General features: G+C 60.8%; 2 protein-coding genes across 6 annotated transcripts in view; both read right to left on the bottom strand.

Moving 5' to 3' along the window:
* Positions 1-19,585, bottom strand: part of LOC107055489 (C-type lectin domain family 2 member D-like) — a 134,836-nt gene that overhangs the window by 11,962 nt on the left and 103,289 nt on the right. The window lies entirely within an intron of this gene.
* LOC121109235 (thymidine phosphorylase) lies at positions 6,408-19,579 on the bottom strand. 4 transcript variants are annotated; one of them, XM_040702651.2, is made up of 6 exons: positions 18,928-19,579; positions 18,708-18,826; positions 18,449-18,611; positions 16,510-16,740; positions 14,045-14,185; positions 6,408-7,621 (listed from the first exon to the last, which is right to left on the bottom strand). In XM_040702651.2, the coding sequence occupies exons 1-6, from the start codon at positions 19,055-19,057 to the stop codon at positions 7,425-7,427; spliced, it is 981 nt and encodes a 326-aa protein (XP_040558585.1). In that variant the 5' UTR covers positions 19,058-19,579; the 3' UTR covers positions 6,408-7,424. The 4 variants fall into 4 exon arrangements, with proteins under 4 accessions (XP_040558585.1, XP_040558582.1, XP_040558581.1 ...); XM_040702648.2 differs by lacking the exon at positions 18,449-18,611; XM_040702647.1 differs by lacking the exon at positions 6,408-7,621 and having other exon boundaries at positions 12,426-14,185.

Genomic DNA, 19,585 nt, shown 5'->3' with positions numbered 1-19,585 from the left:
AGTGCTGTGACGGTGCTGTGACGGTGCTGTGATGGTGTTGTGACAGTGCTGTGATGGTGCTGTGATGGTGCTGTGATGGTGCTGTGATGGTGCTGTGATGGTGCTGTGATGGTGCTGTGACGGTGCTGTGATGGTGCTGTGATGGTGATGGTGCTGTGATGGTGATGGTGCTGTGATGGTGCTGCAGTGCTGTGATGGTGCTGTGATGGAGCTGTGATGGTGCTGCAGTGCTGTGATGGTGCTGTGATGGTGCTGCAGTGCTGTGATGGTGCTGTGATGGTGCTGTGATGGTGCTGTGATGGTGCTGTGACGGTGTTGTGATGGTGCTGTGATGATGCTGTGATGGTGCTGTGATGGTGCTGCAGTGCTGTGATGGTGCTGTGACGGTGCTGTGATGGTGCTGTGATGGTGCTGCAGTGCTGTGATGGTGCTGCAGTGCTGTGATGGTGCTGCAGTGCTGTGATGGTGCTGTGATGGTGCTGTGACGGTGCTGTGATGGTGCTGTGATGGTGCTGTGATGGTGCTGCAGTGCTGTGATGGTGCTGTGATGGTGCTGCAGTGCTGTGATGGTGCTGTGATGGTGCTGCAGTGCTGTGATGGTGCTGCAGTGCTGTGATGGTGCTGTGATGGTGCTGCAGTGCTGTGATGGTGCTGCAGTGCTGTGATGGTGCTGTGATGGTGCTGTGATGGTGCTGTGATGGTGCTGCAGTGCTGTGATGGTGCTGTGATGGTGCTGTGATGGTGCTGCAGTGCTGTGATGGTGCTGCAGTGCTGTGATGGTGCTGCAGTGCTGTGATGGTGCTGTGATGGTGCTGTGATGGTGCTGTGACGGTGCTGTGATGGTGCTGTGACGGTGCTGTGATGGTGCTGTGATGGTGCTGCAGTGCTGTGATGGTGCTGTGATGGTGCTGTGATGGTGCTGTGATGGTGCTGCAGTGCTGTGACGGTGCTGTGATGGTGCTGCAGTGCTGTGATGGTGCTGTGACGGTGCTGTGATGGTGCTGTGATGGTGCTGTGATGGTGCTGCAGTGCTGTGACGGTGCTGTGATGGTGCTGCAGTGCTGTGATGGTGCTGTGATGGTGCTGTGACGGTGCTGTGATGGTGCTGTGATGGTGCTGTGATGGTGCTGTGATGGTGCTGTGATGGTGCTGTGATGGTGCTGTGATGGTGCTGTGATGGTGCTGCAGTGCTGTGATGGTGCTGTGATGGTGCTGTGATGGCGCTGCAGTGCTGTGATGGTGCTGCAGTGCTGTGATGGTGCTGTGATGGTGCTGTGATGGCGCTGCAGTGCTGTGATGGTGCTGTGATGGTGCTGCAGTGCTGTGATGGTGCTGAGATGGTGCTGTGATGGTGCTGTGATGGTGCTGTGATGGTGCTGCAGTGCTGTGATGGTGCTGTGATGGTGCTGTGATGGTGCTGTGATGGTGCTGCAGTGCTGTGATGGTGCTGTGACGGTGCTGTGATGGTGCTGTGATGGTGCTGTGATGGTGCTGTGATGGTGCTGTGATGGTGCTGAGATGGTGCTGTGATGGTGCTGCAGTGCTGTGATGGTGCTGTGATGGTGCTGATATGGTGCTGCAGTGCTGTGATGGTGCTGTGATGGTGCTGTGATGGTGCTGCAGTGCTGTGATGGTGCTGTGATGGTGCTGTGATGGTGCTGTGATGGTGCTGTGATGGTGCTGCAGTGCTGTGATGGTGCTGTGATGGTGCTGTGATGGTGCTGCAGTGCTGTGATGGTGCTGTGATGGTGCTGCAGTGCTGTGATGGTGCTGTGATGGTGCTGTGATGGTGCTGTGATGGCGCTGCAGTGCTGTGATGGTGCTGTGATGGTGCTGCAGTGCTGTGACGGTGCTGTGATGGTGCTGTGATGGTGCTGTGATGGTGCTGCAGTGCTGTGATGGTGCTGTGATGGTGCTGAGATGGCGCTGCAGTGCTGTGATGGTGCTGTGATGGTGCTGTGATGGTGCTGTGATGGTGCTGCAGTGCTGTGATGGTGCTGTGACGGTGCTGTGATGGTGCTGTGATGGTGCTGCAGTGCTGTGATGGTGCTGCAGTGCTGTGATGGTGCTGTGATGGTGCTGCAGTGCTGTGATGGTGCTGTGACGGTGCTGTGATGGTGCTGTGATGGTGCTGTGATGGTGCTGTGATGCTGTGATGGTGCTGCAGTGCTGTGATGGTGTTGTGATGATGCTGTGATGGTGCTGTGATGGTGCTGTGATGGTGCTGTGATGGTGCTGTGATGGTGCTGTGATGGTGCTGTGATGGTGCTGTGATGGTGCTGCAGTGCTGTGATGGTGCTGTGATGGTGCTGTGATGGTGCTGTGATGGTGCTGCAGTGCTGTGATGGTGCTGTGATGGTGCTGCAGTGCTGTGACGGTGCTGTGATGGTGCTGTGATGGTGCTGCAGTGCTGTGATGGTGCTGTGATGGTGTTGTGATGATGCTGTGATGGTGCTGTGATGGTGCTGTGATGGTGCTGTGATGGTGCTGCAGTGCTGTGATGGTGCTGCAGTGCTGTGATGGTGTTGTGATGGTGCTGTGATGGTGCTGCAGTGCTGTGACGGTGCTGTGACGGTGCTGTGATGGTGCTGCAGTGCTGTGATGGTGCTGTGATGGTGCTGTGACAGTGCTGTGATGGTGCTGTGATGGTGCTGTGATGGTGCTGAGATGGTGCTGTGATGGTGCTGTGATGGTGCTGTGACGGTGCTGTGATGGTGCTGTGATGGTGATGGTGCTGTGATGGTGATGGTGCTGTGATGGTGCTGCAGTGCTGTGATGGTGCTGTGATGGTGCTGTGATGGTGCTGTGATGGTGCTGTGACGGTGTTGTGATGGTGCTGTGATGATGCTGTGATGGTGCTGTGATGGTGCTGTGATGGTGCTGTGATGGTGCTGTGATGGTGCTGTGATGGTGTTGTGACAGTGCTGTGACGGTGCTGTGATGGTGCTGCAGTGCTGTGATGGTGCTGTGATGGTGCTGCAGTGCTGTGATGGTGCTGTGACGGTGCTGTGATGGTGCTGTGATGGTGCTGTGATGGTGCTGTGATGGTGCTGCAGTGCTGTGATGGTGCTGCAGTGCTGTGATGGTGCTGTGATGGTGCTGTGATGGTGCTGTGACGGTGCTGCAGTGCTGTGATGGTGCTGTGACGGTGCTGTGATGGTGCTGTGATGGTGCTGTGATGGTGCTGTGATGGTGCTGTGACGGTGCTGTGATGGTGCTGTGATGGTGATGGTGCTGTGATGGTGCTGTGATGGTGCTGTGATGGTGCTGTGATGGTGCTGCAGTGCTGTGACGGTGCTGTGATGGTGCTGCAGTGCTGTGATGGTGCTGTGACGGTGCTGTGATGGTGCTGTGATGGTGCTGTGATGGTGATGGTGCTGTGATGGTGCTGTGATGGTGTTGTGACGGTGCTGTGATGGTGCTGTGATGGTGCTGTGATGGTGCTGTGATGGTGCTGCAGTGCTGTGATGGTGCTGTGATGGTGCTGTGATGGTGCTGCAGTGCTGTGATGGTGCTGTGATGGTGCTGTGATGGTGCTGAGATGGTGCTGTGATGGTGCTGTGATGGTGCTGCAGTGCTGTGATGGTGCTGTGACGGTGCTGTGATGGTGCTGTGATGGTGCTGTGATGGTGCTGTGATGGTGCTGCAGTGCTAAGATGGTGTTGTGATGGTGCTGCAGTGTTGTGATGGTGCTGTGATGGTGCTGTGATGGTGCTGCAGTGCTGTGACGGTGCTGTGACGGTGCTGTGATGGTGTTGTGACAGTGCTGTGATGGTGCTGTGATGGTGCTGTGATGGTGCTGTGATGGTGCTGTGATGGTGCTGTGATGGTGCTGTGACGGTGCTGTGATGGTGCTGTGATGGTGATGGTGCTGTGATGGTGATGGTGCTGTGATGGTGCTGCAGTGCTGTGATGGTGCTGTGATGGTGCTGTGATGGTGCTGCAGTGCTGTGATGGTGCTGTGATGGTGCTGCAGTGCTGTGATGGTGCTGTGATGGTGCTGTGATGGTGCTGTGACGGTGTTGTGATGGTGCTGTGATGATGCTGTGATGGTGCTGTGATGGTGCTGTGATGGTGCTGTGATGGTGCTGTGATGGTGCTGTGATGGTGCTGTGATGGTGCTGTGATGGTGCTGCAGTGCTGTGATGGTGCTGTGACGGTGCTGTGATGGTGCTGCAGTGCTGTGATGGTGCTGTGATGGTGCTGCAGTGCTGTGATGGTGCTGTGACGGTGCTGTGATGGTGCTGTGATGGTGCTGCAGTGCTGTGATGGTGCTGCAGTGCTGTGATGGTGCTGCAGTGCTGTGATGGTGCTGTGATGGTGCTGCAGTGCTGTGATGGTGCTGTGATGGTGCTGCAGTGCTGTGATGGTGCTGCAGTGCTGTGATGGTGCTGTGATGGTGCTGTGATGGTGCTGTGATGGTGCTGCAGTGCTGTGATGGTGCTGTGATGGTGCTGTGATGGTGCTGCAGTGCTGTGATGGTGCTGCAGTGCTGTGATGGTGCTGCAGTGCTGTGATGGTGCTGTGATGGTGCTGTGACGGTGCTGTGATGGTGCTGTGACGGTGCTGTGATGGTGCTGTGATGGTGCTGCAGTGCTGTGATGGTGCTGTGATGGTGCTGCAGTGCTGTGATGGTGCTGTGATGGTGCTGTGACGGTGCTGTGATGGTGCTGTGACGGTGCTGTGATGGTGCTGTGATGGTGCTGTGATGGTGCTGCAGTGCTGTGATGGTGCTGTGATGGTGCTGCAGTGCTGTGATGGTGCTGTGATGGTGCTGTGATGGTGCTGTGATGGTGCTGCAGTGCTGTGATGGTGCTGCAGTGCTGTGATGGTGCTGTGATGGTGCTGCAGTGCTGTGATGGTGCTGTGATGGTGCTGCAGTGCTGTGATGGTGCTGCAGTGCTGTGATGGTGCTGTGATGGTGCTGTGATGGTGCTGTGATGGTGCTGCAGTGCTGTGATGGTGCTGTGATGGTGCTGCAGTGCTGTGATGGTGCTGCAGTGCTGTGATGGTGCTGTGATGGTGCTGCAGTGCTGTGATGGTGCTGCAGTGCTGTGATGGTGCTGTGACGGTGCTGTGATGGTGCTGTGATGGTGTTGTGATGGTGCTGTGATGCTGTGATGGTGCTGTGATGGTGCTGTGATGGTGCTGCAGTGCTGTGACGGTGCTGTGATGGTGCTGTGATGGTGCTGTGATGGTGTTGTGATGGTGCTGTGATGCTGTGATGGTGCTGTGATGGTGCTGTGATGGTGCTGTGATGGTGCTGTGATGGTGCTGCAGTGCTGTGATGGTGCTGCAGTGCTGTGATGGTGCTGTGATGGTGCTGTGATGGTGCTGTGATGGTGCTGCAGTGCTGTGATGGTGCTGTGATGGTGCTGTGATGGTGCTGTGATGGTGCTGTGATGGTGCTGTGATGGTGCTGCAGTGCTGTGATGGTGCTGTGATGGTGCTGTGATGGTGCTGCAGTGCTGTGATGGTGCTGTGATCGTGCTGTGATGGTGCTGTGATGGTGCTGTGATGGTGCTGTGATGGCGCTGTGATGGTGCTGTGATGGTGCTGTGATGGCGCTGCAGTGCTGTGATGGTGCTGTGATGGTGCTGTGATGGTGCTGCAGTGCTGTGATGATGCTGTGATGGTGCTGTGATGGTGCTGTGATGGTGCTGCAGTGCTGTGATGGTGCTGCAGTGCTGTGATGGTGCTGTGATGGTGCTGAGATGGTGCTGCAGTGCTGTGATGGTGCTGTGATGGTGCTGATATGGTGCTGCAGTGCTGTGATGGTGCTGTGATGGTGCTGTGATGGTGCTGCAGTGCTGTGATGGTGCTGTGATGGTGCTGTGATGGTGCTGTGATGGTGCTGTGATGGTGCTGTGACGGTGCTGTGACGGTGCTGTGACGGTGCTGTGACGGTGCTGTGATGGTGCTGCAGTGCTGTGATGGTGCTGTGATGGTGCTGTGATTCTGCTGCAGTGCTGTGATGGTGCTGTGATGGTGCTGCAGTGCTGTGATGGTGCTGTGATGGTGCTGCAGTGCTGTGATGGTGCTGTGATGGTGCTGTGATGGTGCTGTGATAGTGCTGTGATGGTGCTGTGACGGTGCTGTGATGGTGCTGTGATGGTGCTGTGATGGTGCTGTGACGGTGCTGTGATGGTGCTGTGATGGTGATGGTGCTGTGATGGTGATGGTGCTGTGATGGTGCTGCAGTGCTGTGATGGTGCTGTGATGGTGCTGTGATGGTGCTGCAGTGCTGTGATGGTGCTGTGATGGTGCTGTGATGGTGCTGTGATGGTGCTGCAGTGCTGTGATGATTGCTGTGCTATCCCAGAAGCGCTGTGGTCACCATCTGTTCTCTGCTCTGCCCAACGCCCTGCGGGTCCCTGCAACGCATCTCACAAAATGCTGCACAGGAATTCATGCTGACCCGACACGGATTGGTGCCGTCTGTGCATGTATTGATACAGACATCGACATACATGGACATATATCGACATACATGGACATACATGGTCATACACCCGACATACATAGGCATAGGTTGACATACATCGACATATGTAGTTGTACGTAGTCATACATCGACATACATGGACATACATCCAACATACATGGTCATAGATCAACATACACTGACATACATCAACATACATCAGTATACATCAACATACATAGTTGTACATAGTCATGCATCGACATACATGGACATACATCCAGCATACATAGGCATAGGTTGACATACATTGACATATGTAGTTGTACATAGTCATACATTGACATACATCCAACATACATGGTCATAGATCAACATACACTGACATACATCAACATACATCAGTATACATGAACATACATAGTTGTACATAGTCATGCATCGACATACGTTGACATACATCCAACATACATAGGCATAGGTTGACATACATCGACATACATCAACATACATAGTTGTACATAGTCATGCATCAACATACAGCCACATACATAGACATATACAGACATATGTGGACATACATAGACATACATAGACACTCACTGACATACACAGACATACATTGACATATATCTACATACATAGCCATACATTGACATACATTAACATACACAGACACACATCGACATACATCAACATACATGGACATACACAGACATACATCGTCATACATCAACATACGTGGTCATACATCGTCATACATCAACATACATCGACATACATCGTCATACATAGACCCACGTCGACATACACACATATATATGTCCTCTGGGAGGACCGCGGCGCAGTGTCCACCAGGGGGCGCTGTTCCGCCCTCATCCGCCCAGCGGAGCGCAGAGCGGTTCGCCGTCACTGCGGTTCCGGGTCGCTTTGGTGCCGCTGCGGTTCCGGGTCGGTTCGGTTTCGCTCCCGTTGCTCCTCTGACGGATCCCCGCCGCCGTTATTGCTGTGCCGCCCCGCGGGGCTCCGTGCGGGGCAGGATGATGGCGGCGATGCGGGACGGGGCGGCGGTGCCGGTGTCGGTGTCGGTGTCGGTTCCGTGGGCCGGGTCCGGTGCCAGCAGCAGCGCGCTCTGCAGCGCCCGGCGATGCGCGGTACCGACGCGGCCGTTGTGGTGCAGCCGCAGCCAGGGGTCGCCTGCGGGCAGAGGGACGGGACGCTGTGATACGGTACCGGGACCGGGACCGGGATGCGGCACCGGGATTCGGAACCGGGATGTGGCACTCGGACCGGAACAGGGAGACAGCAGCGGGATGCAGCACCGGGTTAGGGCACTGGGTCCGAAACCAGGATACGGCACCACGATGCAGCACCGGGATACAGCACCGGGATGTGGCACCGGAACCGGGACCGGGTTACGGCACTGGGATACGGCACCAGGACCGGGACCGGGTTACGGCACCGGGATAAGGCACCAGGACCGGGACCAGGTTACGGCACCAGGATGTGGCTTTGGGATGTGGTACCAGGATATGGAACCGGTATGCAGAACCAGGACCGACACTGGGATGTGGCTCTGGGATATGGCACTGGGATACCCCACTGGGATATGGCACCGGGATACCCCACTGGGATATGGCACCGGGATGTGGTACCGGGACCGGCACCGGGATGCAGCACTGGGACCGGCACTGGGATGCAGAACTGTGATGTGGCACTGAGACTGGTACCGGGATACGGCACCGGGATGCGGCACTGGGACCAGCGCCAGGATACGGCACTGGGATGCGACACCGGGATATGGTACCGGGATGCAACACTGGGATATGACTCTGGGATGTGGCACCGGGACCGGCACCAGGACCGGCACCAGGATGCGGCAGCGGGATTGGCATCAGGATGTGAAAATGGGATACGGCACTAGGATATGGCACTGGGATGCAGCACCAAGACACAGCACCAGGCTGTGGTACCGGGACCGGCACCGGGATGCAGCATCAGGGTGCGGTACCGGGATGCAGAATCGGGTCTAGCACTGGGATATGGCACTGGGTCTGGGACTGGGATGCAACACCGGTACCGGCACCAGGATGTGGCTCTTGGATGTGGCACCGGGATACGGCACCAGAATCCAGAATCGGGTTTTGGGACTGGCACCGGGACATGGCACTGGGACCGGTATCGGGATGCGACAGTGGGATACGGCACCAGGACCAGCCCTGGGATGCGGCGCCGGGACCAGCATCGGGATGCAGCACCGGGATGCAGCACCGGGACATAGCACAAGCACCAGCACTGGGACCGGCACCGGGATGCGGAGCTGTGATGTGGTACCGAGATTGGTACCGGGATGCGGCTCTGGGATACGGCACCAGGATATGGAACTGGGATGCAGCACTGGGATATGACTCTGGGATGGACACTGGGATGCAGCTCTGGGATACGGTACCGGGATATGGAACTGGGATGCAGAACCAGGACCAGCACTGGGATGCGGCTCTGGGATACGGCACCAGGATGTGACACCGGGATGTGGCACCGGGATGCGGTACCGGGATACGGCACAGGCACCAGCACCAGGATACGACACCGGGATGAGGCACTGGGATGCAACACTGGGACCAGCACTGGGATTCAACACTGGGATGTGGCTCTGGGATGTGGCACCGGGATATAGCACTGGGATGCAGTTCTGGGACCGGCACCGGGATGCAGTATTTGGACCGGTACCAGGATGCAGCTCTGGGATGTGACTCTGGGACCAGCACTGGGATACGGCACCAGGATGCTACAAAGGGATACAGCATTGGAACTGGCACCAGGACCGGCACCAGGATTCAGAAGTGGGATGTGGAATGGGGATGCGGCACTGGGATACAGCACTGGGATACGGCACCGGGGTGTGGCACTGGGACCGGCACCGGGATACAGCACCAGGATGCAGAACCGATATAAGGCATCAGAACCGGCCCCAGGATGCGGCCCCGGGATATGGGACCAGGACCAGCACTGGGATGTGGCACCGGGATATGACAGTGGGATATGACACCGGGATGCAGCACCGGGACTGGGATATGGCACCGGGATACGGCACCGGGATGCAGCACTGGGATGTGGCACTGGGATATGGCACTGTGATGCAGAACCAGGACTGAGATATGGCACCGGGATACAGCACAGGCACCGGCACTGGGACCGGCACCAGGATCTGTGATGTGGTACTGAGATTGGTACTGGGATGCGGCACCAGGATGTAGCTCTGGGATACGGCACCGGGATATGGAACCGGGATGCAGTACCGGGATACGGCTCTGGGATGGGAACAGGGATATGGCACTGGGATGCAGCTCTGGGATACGGAACCGGGATGTGGAACCGGTATGCAGAACCGAGACCAGCACTGGGATGCGGCTCTGGGATATGGCACTGGGATGTGACAGTGGGATGTGGCACCAGGACCGGCACCAGGATGTGGCAGTGGGACCGGCACTGGGATATGACACTGGGATGCGGTTCTTGGATACGGCACCAGGATGTGGTACCGGGACCGGCACCAGGATGCGCACCGGGATCCAGCTCTGGGATACAGCACCGGGACCAGCACCAGGATACAGCACAAGGATGCAGCACCAGGACACGGCACTGGGATACAGCACCGGGACCGGCACCAGGATATGGCACCGGACCAGCACTGGGACTGGCACCGGGATACAGCTCTGGGATATGGCACTGGGATGCAGCACCGGGACCAGCACCAGGATATGGCACCGGGATGTGGCACTGGGATACGGCACTGGGATACAGCACCGGGACCAGCACCGAGATGTGGCACCGGGATGCAGCTCTGGGACCGGCACTGGGATATGGCACCAGGATATGGCACCGTGATGCGGCTCTGGGATACAGCACCAGGATGAGGCACCGGGACCGGTACCGGGACGGGCACCGGGATGGGCACCCGGATGCGGCTCTGGGATGCAGCACCAAAATATGTGGCACCAGGATATGGCACCGGGATGCAGCACCAGGATGCAGAACAGGGTCCAGCACCGGGATATGGCACTAGGACCAGAACCAGGATTCGACAACGGGATATGGCACCGGGATGCAGCTCTGGGATTCAGCACTGGGTTTCGGCACCAGGACCAGCACCGGGATGTGGCTCTGGGACGTGGCACTGGGATACGGAACCAGGATACGGCACCGGGATATGGCAGTGGGATGCAGCACTGGGATACGGTACCGGAACCAGCACTGGGATACAGCACCGGGATGTGGCACCGGGACTGGTACTGGGATACAGAACCAGGACCAGTACTGGGATGTGGCACTGGGATACAGCTCTGGGACCGGGACCAGGTTACAGCACCAGGATACAGCACCGGGAGATGGCACCGGGACCAGCACCGGGATACAGCACCAGGATATGGCACCGGGATGCGGCTCTGGGATATGGCACCGGGATATGGAACCAGGATGCAACACTGGGATATGACTCTGGGATAAGGCACCAGGATGTGGCGCTGGGACCGGCACTGGGATGCAGCTCTGGGATGCGGCACCGGGACCGGCACCGCGATGTGGCACTGGGATACGGCACCAGGACTGGCTCTGGGATGCGGCACCGGGATATGGCACCAGAACCGGGACCAGAATGCAGCTCTGGGACTGGGACCGGGTTACAGCACTGGGATGCAGCCCCACAATATGGCAGCAGGATGCACCTTTGGGATGTGCCACCGGCATATGGCATTGGAACCGGCACCAGGACCAGCACTGGGATACAGCACCAGAATACAGCTCTGGGATGCAACACCAGGATATGGCACCAGGACCGTCACCGGGATACGGCACCGAGTCCAGCACCAGGACATGACACCAGGATTGGCACCAGGATACGGCACCGGGACTGGCATCAGGATGTGGCACTGGGATGGGCACTGGGATGCAGCACTGGGATAAGGCCCTGGGACCAGAACCGGGACCAGTGCCGGGATACAGCACCGGGATGCGGCACCGGGACCAGCGCCGGGATATGGCACCAGGACCAGCACTGGGATACGGCACTGAGATGTAGCACCTGGACCGGCACCGGGAGATAGCACTGGGACCGGCACCAAGATGCGGCACTGGGATGCAGCACCAGGATGTGGCACTGGGTCCAGCACTGGTTTGTGGCACCAGGATACAGGACCGTGATATGGTACCGGGATATGGCACCAGGACCGGTACCACAATGCAGCACTGGGATGTGGCACCGGGATGAGGCACCCGGACCAACACCGGGATGTGGCACCGAGATACGGCACTGGGATGCAGCACCGGGAGTTGGCACCAGGATACGGCACCGGGACCAGCACCGGGATATGGCACTGAGATGTGGCACCTGGACCAGCACCAGGATATGGCTCTGGGACCGGGACCGGGATACAGCACCGGGATGCAGCACCGGGAGATAGCACTACGACCGGAACCGGGATGTGGCTCCGGGATGTGGCACCGGGATACAGCATTGAGACTGGCACCAGGACACAGCACTGGGATACGGCACTGGGACCAGCACCGGGATATGGCTCTGGGACCGGGACTGGGATACAGCACCGGGATGCAGCACCAGGAGATAGCACTGCGATCGGAACCAGGATACAGAACCGGGATGTGGCTCTGGGATGTGGCACCGGGATACGGCACTGAGACTGGCACCAGGACACAGCACTGAGATATGGCACCGGGACCGGCACCGGGATACAGCACTGGGATGCGGCACCAGAGCTGGTACTGGGATATGGCACTGAGATGTGGCACCTGGACCGGCACCGGGAGATGGCTTTAGGACCGGAACTGGGATACAGCACTGGGATGCAGCACCGGGAGATGGCACCGGGACCGGCACCGGAATATGGCACGGGGATGCAACGCCAGGATGCAACACCGGGATGCGGCACTGCGTTATGGCACCGGGACCGGCACCAGGATACCACACCAGCATTCGAAACCGGGATGTGGCACAGAGATATAGTATCGGGATGCGGCACAGGCACCAGGATGCGGCACCGGGATACGGCACCGAGATTGGTACCGGGATATGGTACTGGGATGCAGCTCTGAGACCGGTAGTGAGATATGGTACTGGGATATGGTAATGGGATGTGGCTCTGGGACCGGCACCGGGATGTGGTACCGGGATATGGAACCAGGATGTGGAACGGGATATGGAACCGGGATATGGAACGGCACTGGGATATGGCACCGGGAGATGGCACCGGGATGCGGCACTGGGACCGGCACCGGGATGCAGCTTTGGGATGCAGCACCGGGACCGGGTTACAGCATGGGAATGCGGCACCAGGACCAGCACCAGGATATGGCACCGGGATGCGGAAGTGGGACCGGCACCGGGATGTGCCATCTGGATGTGGCACCGGGATACGGCACCGGGACCATAACTGGGACACAGCACTGGGATGCGGCACCACCATACGGCACCAGGATGTGGCACCAGGACTGGTACCGGGAGACGGCACCGGGATTTGGAACTGGGATGCAGCATGGGGACTGTAATCGGGATGCAGCACCGGGATGCCAAACTGAGACCGGCACCGGGATGTGGCTCTGAGACTGGGACCGGGATGTGGCACCGGGAGATGGCACTGGGACCGGCACCGGGATGCAGCACCAGGATATGGCACCGGGTCCAGCACTGATTTGTGGCACCGGGATACAGCACCGTGATATGGTACCGGGATACAGCACCGGGACCAGCACCACAATGCAGCACCAGGATACGGCTCTGGGATGTGGCAATGGGATATGGCACCTGGACCAGCACCGGGATGTGGCACCGGGATACAGCACCGGGATGTGGTACCAGGATATGGCACTGGGATGTGGCACTGGGATACGGCACCAGGATGCGGTACCAGGAGATCGCACCAGGATACGGCACTGGGACCGGCACTGGGATGTGGCTCTGGGATACGGTACCGGGATGCGGTACTGGGACCAGCACCAGGATGTGGCTGTGGGATACGGTACCGGGATGCGGTACTGGGACCGGCACCGGGATGCAGCGCCAGGATGTGGCACCGGGACTGGCACTGGGATGCGGCTCTGGGACTGGCACCAGGATACGGCATCGGGACCGGGACCAGAACCGGTACTGGGACCGTCACCGGGATGCAGCGCCAGGATGTGGCACCGGGACTGGCACTGGGATGCGGCTCTGGGACTGGCACCAGGATACGGCATCGGGACCGGGACCAGAACCAGTACTGGGACTGTCACCAGGATGTGGCTCTGGGATACGGTACCGGGATGCGGTACTGGGACCGGCACCGGGATGTGGCTCTGGGGTATGGTACCGGGATGCAGTACTGGGACCAGCACCAGGATGCGGCACCAGGATGTGACACCGGGACCGGCACTGGGATGCGGCTCTGGGACTGGCACCAGGATACGGCATCGGGACCGGGACCAGAACCGGTACTGGGACCGTCACCGGGATGCAGCACAAGGATGTGGCACCGGGACCGGCACTGGGATGCGCCTCTGGGACTGGCACCAGGATACGGCACCGGGACCGGCACCGGCACCGGAACCGGGACCTCCCCCCCCCCTCACCTTCCCGCAGGCGCTGCCCCGCCTCCACCAACACCTCGGCTCCCACGGTGGGATCGATCCGTTCCCCGGTTCGGGTCCGCCCGGCTCCCATCGCGTTCAGCGTCTGCGCCAACGGCAGCGCGGCCACCCCGAGCACCGCGCCTACACCGCGACGGTCACCGCGGCGGCACCGCAACGCGGCCGGGGGGGGGGGGTGGAGTCGGGGCCGTATTGAGGGGCCAATACGAGGCCGGGGGGAGCGCTGCTGGGGGCGGGGGGGTGTAGGGCTGTTGGGTTATGGGGGTGCGGGGGGCTGGGGGGGGGCGGGGAGGGATGCTGCAGGGGGCTGTTGGGTTATAGGGGGGCGGGGGGGTATTGGGTTATGGGGCTGTGGGGGGCGGGTAGGGATGCTGCAGGAGGGCTGTTGGGTTATGGGGGTGCGGGGGGTTGGGGCGGGTTAGGGGCGCTGCAGGGGGCTGCTGGGTTATACGGGGACGGGGGGCTCAGGGGGGGTGGGGGGGTATTGGGTTATGGGGGGGCGGTGGGCTGGGGGAGTAGGGGTGCTGCAGGGGGCTTTTGGGTTATACGGGGGCAGAGGGCTCGGGGGGGGGCGGGGGGCTGAGGGGGGTAGGGGTACTGCAAGGGGACTGTTGGGTTATACGGGGGCGGGGGGGTGTTGGGTTATGGGGGGGGCGGGGGGCTGGGGAGGTAGGGGCGCTGCAAGGGGGCTGTTGGGTTATAGGGTTATAGGGGGCGAGGGCTGGGGGGGAGGGTAGGGGCGCTGCAGGGGGCTGTTGGGTTATAGGGGGCCGGGGGGTTCGGGGGGGGCGGGGGGGTATTGGGTTATGGGGGGGGCGGGGGGCTGGGGGGGTAGGGGTGCTGCAGGCGGGCTGTTGGGTTATAGGGTTATAGGGGGCGGGGGGGGGAGGGTAGGGGCGCTGCAGGGGGCTGCTGGGTTATAGGGGGGCAGGGGGCTCAGGGGGGCAGGGGGCTGGGGGGGGTAGGGGTGCTGCAGGGGGCTGTTGGGTTATAGGGGGGCGGAGGGCTCAAAGGGGGTGGGGGGCTATTGGGTTATGGGGGTGTGGGGGGATGGGGGGGTAGAGGTGCTGCAAGGGGGCTGTTGCGTTATAGGGTTATAGGGGGAGGGGGCTGGGGGGGGGAGGGTGCAGGCACTGCAGGGGGCTGCTGGGTTATAGGGGGGGGCGGGGGGCTGGGGAGGTAGGGGCGCTGCAAGGGGGCTGTTGCGTTATAGGGTTATAGCGGGCGAGGGCTGGGGGGGAGGGTAGGGGCGCTGCAGGGGGCTGTTGGGTTATAGGGGGGCAGGGGGCTCAGGGGGGTGGGGGGCTGGGGGGGGGTAGGGGTGCTGCAGGGGGCTTTTGGGTTATAGGGGGGGCGGGGGGCTCAGGGGGGGGCGGGGGGGTATTGGGTTATGGGGGGGCGGGGGGCTGGGGGGGGTAGGGGTGCTGCAGGGGGCTGTTGGGTTATAGGGTTATAGGGGGCGGGGGGGGGAGGGTAGGGGCGCTGCAGGGGGCTCCTGGGTTATAGGGGGGCGGAGGGCTCAAAGGGGGTGGGGGGCTATTGGGTTATGGGGGTGTGGGGGGATGGGGGGGTAGAGGTGCTGCAAGGGGGCTGTTGCGTTATAGGGTTATATGGGGCGGGGGCTGGGGGGGGAGGGTGCAGGCGCTGCAGGGGGCTGCTGGGTTATAGGGGGGCGGGGGGCTCAGGGGGGCGGGATGTAGGTGGGATGGGGCTGTGGGTGGGGATGGGGGCGTGGGTTGGAATGGGGGTTCAGGTTGGGATGGGGCTGTAGGTTGTTGGGGATGGAGCTGTGGGTGGGGACGGGGATAGGGGTGGGGATGGGGGTGTGGGTTGGGATAGGGATAGGGGTGGGGATGGGACTGTGGGTGGGGCTGCGGGTGGGGATGGGGATTGGGGTGGGAATGGGGGTGCAGGTTGGGATGGGGATAGGGGTGAGGAGGGGGCTGAGGGTGGGGATGGGGGTGGGGCTGTGGGTTGTTGGGGATGGGGCTGTGAGTGGGGACGGGGATAGGGGTTGGGATGGGGGTGCGGGTTGGGATGGGGATAGGGGTGGAGAGGGGGCTGTGGGTGGGGATGGGGGTGGGGAGGAGGATGGGGCTGTGGGTGGGAATGGGGGTGCGGGTGTGGATGGGGGTGCGGGTGGGAAGGAGGATGGGAGTTGGGATGGGGCTGTAGGTTGGGAAGGGGTGCGGGTGGGGGTGGGTGTGCAGGTGGGGACGGGGATAGGGGTGAGGATGGGACTGTGGGTGGAGCTGCGGGTGGGGATGGGGCTGTGGGTTGGTGGGGTGGGGCTGTGGGTGGGATGGGGCTGTGGGTGGGACGGGGGCGTGGGTTGGAATGGGGCTGTAGGTTGTTGGGGGTGGGGCTGTGGGGGGGGAGGACGATGTGGGTGGGGATGGGGCTGTGGGATGAAGTCGGAGCTCCCCTCCCCCCCCCCAACCCCTCACCATCGTGGGGCGCCCGCAGCTCCTCGACGGTTGTCGCCCCCCCCAGGACCCGGCGGCGTTGTTGGGGGGTCCCGGCGCACAACGCCCGGGCGGTGGTCGGGGGTACCCCCTGAGCCTCCAGCATTGCTTCAAAGGTGCTCAGAGCCGAACCGTCGTCCAAAGCCCTCCCCAGGCGCTCCCCGCCCCCCTCCGGGGTCGCCGCCATCCCACATTGCCACAGCAGCAGCCCCCCTGTGGGGACAGCGTGGGACCCCCGTGAGGTCCGGGGGGAGGCCGGGCTGGTGGGGGGATGGGGGTCCTAAAGGGGGAGGGGGGCTGAGAGCGTCCAGCTGGGGAGGGGGGTGAGGGGATGGGGGGGGGGGGAGGGATGGAGTGGGACGCAGGGGGTGGGCTGAGGGGTTGGGGGGGGGGGCGGGGGCGGGGGAGGGGGTCTGTGTGCGACTACGGGCAACGGCCGGTCCAGCACATCCCAGCCCACATCCTTATCCCCACCCCCCGGACCCCCCATGTCCCATCCCACCCCCATCCCATCCCCATCTCATCCCCTTCCACACCCCTATCCCCACCCCCACCTCCACACCATCCCTACCCCCACCCCCATACCCATCCCATCCCATCCCCACCCACCCCATCTCCACTCCATCCCCACCCCCATCCATATCCCCATCCCTATCTCTATCTCCACCCCATCCCCACTCCCACCCTCACCCCGACCCCCATCCCCATCCCTATTATGCCCATCCCTATCCCCATCCCACCCACATCCCCAACCCCACCCTCCCATCCCCACCCCATCCCACCCTTATCCCCATCTCCATCCCTGTCTCACCCCCATCCCATCCCCATCCCTATCCCATCCCCATCCCTATCCCCTTCCACACCCCTATCCCCACCCCCATCCCCCCATCCCATCCCCATCCCTATCAATCAATTATCCCCATCTCTATCAGTTATTCCCATCCCTATCAGTTATTCCCATCCCTATCCCATCCCCATCCCTATCCCGTCCCCATCCCTATCCCATCTCCATCCCTATCCCCTTCCACACCCCCCCACCCCATCCCCACCCCTATCCCCTTCCATCCCTATCAATCATCCCCATCCCATCCCTATCCTTATCCCCATCCCTATCCTTATCCCCATCCCCGTCCCCATCATCCCCATCCCTATCCCATCCCCATCCCTATCCCATCTCCATCCCTATCCCATCTCCATCCCTATCCCCTTCCATGCCTATCAATCATCCCCATCCCATCCCCATCCCCATCATCCCCATCCCCATCATCCCCATCCCCATCATCCCCATCCCCATCATCCCCATCCCCATTGCCTTCCACACCCCCACCCCATCCCATCCCCACCCCTATCCCCTTCCATCCCTATCCTTATCCCCGTCCCTATCCTCTTCCACACCCCCCCTATCCCATCCCCACCCCTATCCCCTTCCACCCCTATCCCCTTCCACTCCTATCCTTATCCCCATCCCCCCCATCCCCTTCCATCCCTATCCTTATCCCCATCCCTATCCTTATCCCCATCCCTATCCCCTTCCACACCCCCACCCCATCCCATCCCCACCCCTATCCCCTTCCATCCCTATCCTTATCCCCATCCCTATCCTTATCCCTATCCTTATCCCCATCCCTATCCCCTTCCACACCCCCCCCATCCCATCCCCCCCCCTATCCCCTTCCATCCCTATCCTTATCCCCATCCCTATCCTTATCCCCATCCCCATCTCTATCCCCTTCCACACCCCCACCCCATCCCATCCCCACCCCTATCCCCTTCCATCCCTATCCTTATCCCCATCCCTATCACCCCCACCCCTTCCACACCCCCCCTATCCCCTTCCATCCCTATCCTTATCCCCTTCCACACCCCTCCCATCCCATCCCCCCCCCATCCCCTTCCCCCCCTATCCTTCCCCCCCCCTCACCCAGCAGTGTCACGAGCTCCCTCAGCTCCTTCGGCCCCCTCCCGTCCATGCACTGCAGCGCCTCCAACACCTCCAGCGCGGCCCCCACGCATCGGCCGAGCGGCTCATCCATGCGGCTCAGCACCGCTGCCGTGCGGATGCCCAACTCCTCCCCCACCTCCACCTGCGCGGGACCACGGCCGGGATGCGACCGCCCCCCCCGCCGGGGGGCTCCGACCCTCTGGGTTTGGGGTTTTGGGGTGTGTGGGGGGGGTCTCACCAGGCTGTGCGCCAACCCCCGCGCGCTCTCCAACGTGGGGCAGAGGGCTGCGCTGCCGAACTTCACGTCCAGCACCAACGCCGAGATGCGCTCGGCCGCTTTCTTGCTTAGGATGGAGGCTGAGGAAGGGCGGCGTTCGGGGGGGTCGCTGCGGTCCCGACCCCCCCCCGGGGGATGGGAGGGTTGTGGGGGGGGTCGCGGTCCCCGCAGCGCCCCCTACCGGTGATGAGCGGGACGCTGTCGATGGTGGCGGTGACGTCCCGCAGGCCGTACAGCACGCGGTCGGCCGGCACCAACTCGGCGCTCTGCCCCACGATGCAGCAGCCAACGCGGTCCAGGATGGCCCGCATCTGTGGGGCCGGCAGGGCCACGTCGTGGTCCCATCACCCGTCCCGATCCCATATCCCATATCCCGTCCCGATCCCATATCCCATATCCCGTCCTGATCCCATATCCCGTCCCGATCCCATAACCTGTCCTGATCCCATATCCCGTATCCCGTCCTGAACCCATAACCCGTCCTGATCCCATATCCCATCCCGATCCCATATCCTGTCCCGATCCCATATCCCATATCCTGTCCTGATCCCATAACCTGTCCTGATCCCATATCCCATATCCCATCCCGATCCCATATCCTGTCCCGATCCCATAACCTGTCCTGATCCCATATCCCATCCGGATCCCATAACCCATCCTGATCCCTCATCCCATATCCCATCCCGATCCCATAACCCATATCCCGTCCTGATCCCATATCCCATATCCCATCCGGATCCCATATCCCGTCCGGATTCCATAACCCATCCTGATCCCACATCCCATATCCTGTCCCGATCCCATATCCTGTCCAGATCCCATATCCCATATCCTGTCCG

Source organism: Gallus gallus, chromosome 1, assembly GCF_016699485.2.
Source record: "Gallus gallus isolate bGalGal1 chromosome 1, bGalGal1.mat.broiler.GRCg7b, whole genome shotgun sequence".
NCBI lineage: Eukaryota > Metazoa > Chordata > Aves > Galliformes > Phasianidae > Gallus > Gallus gallus.
The sequence above is the reverse complement of the archived record's forward strand: the minus strand, read 5'-3'. Positions and strand labels throughout refer to the sequence as shown.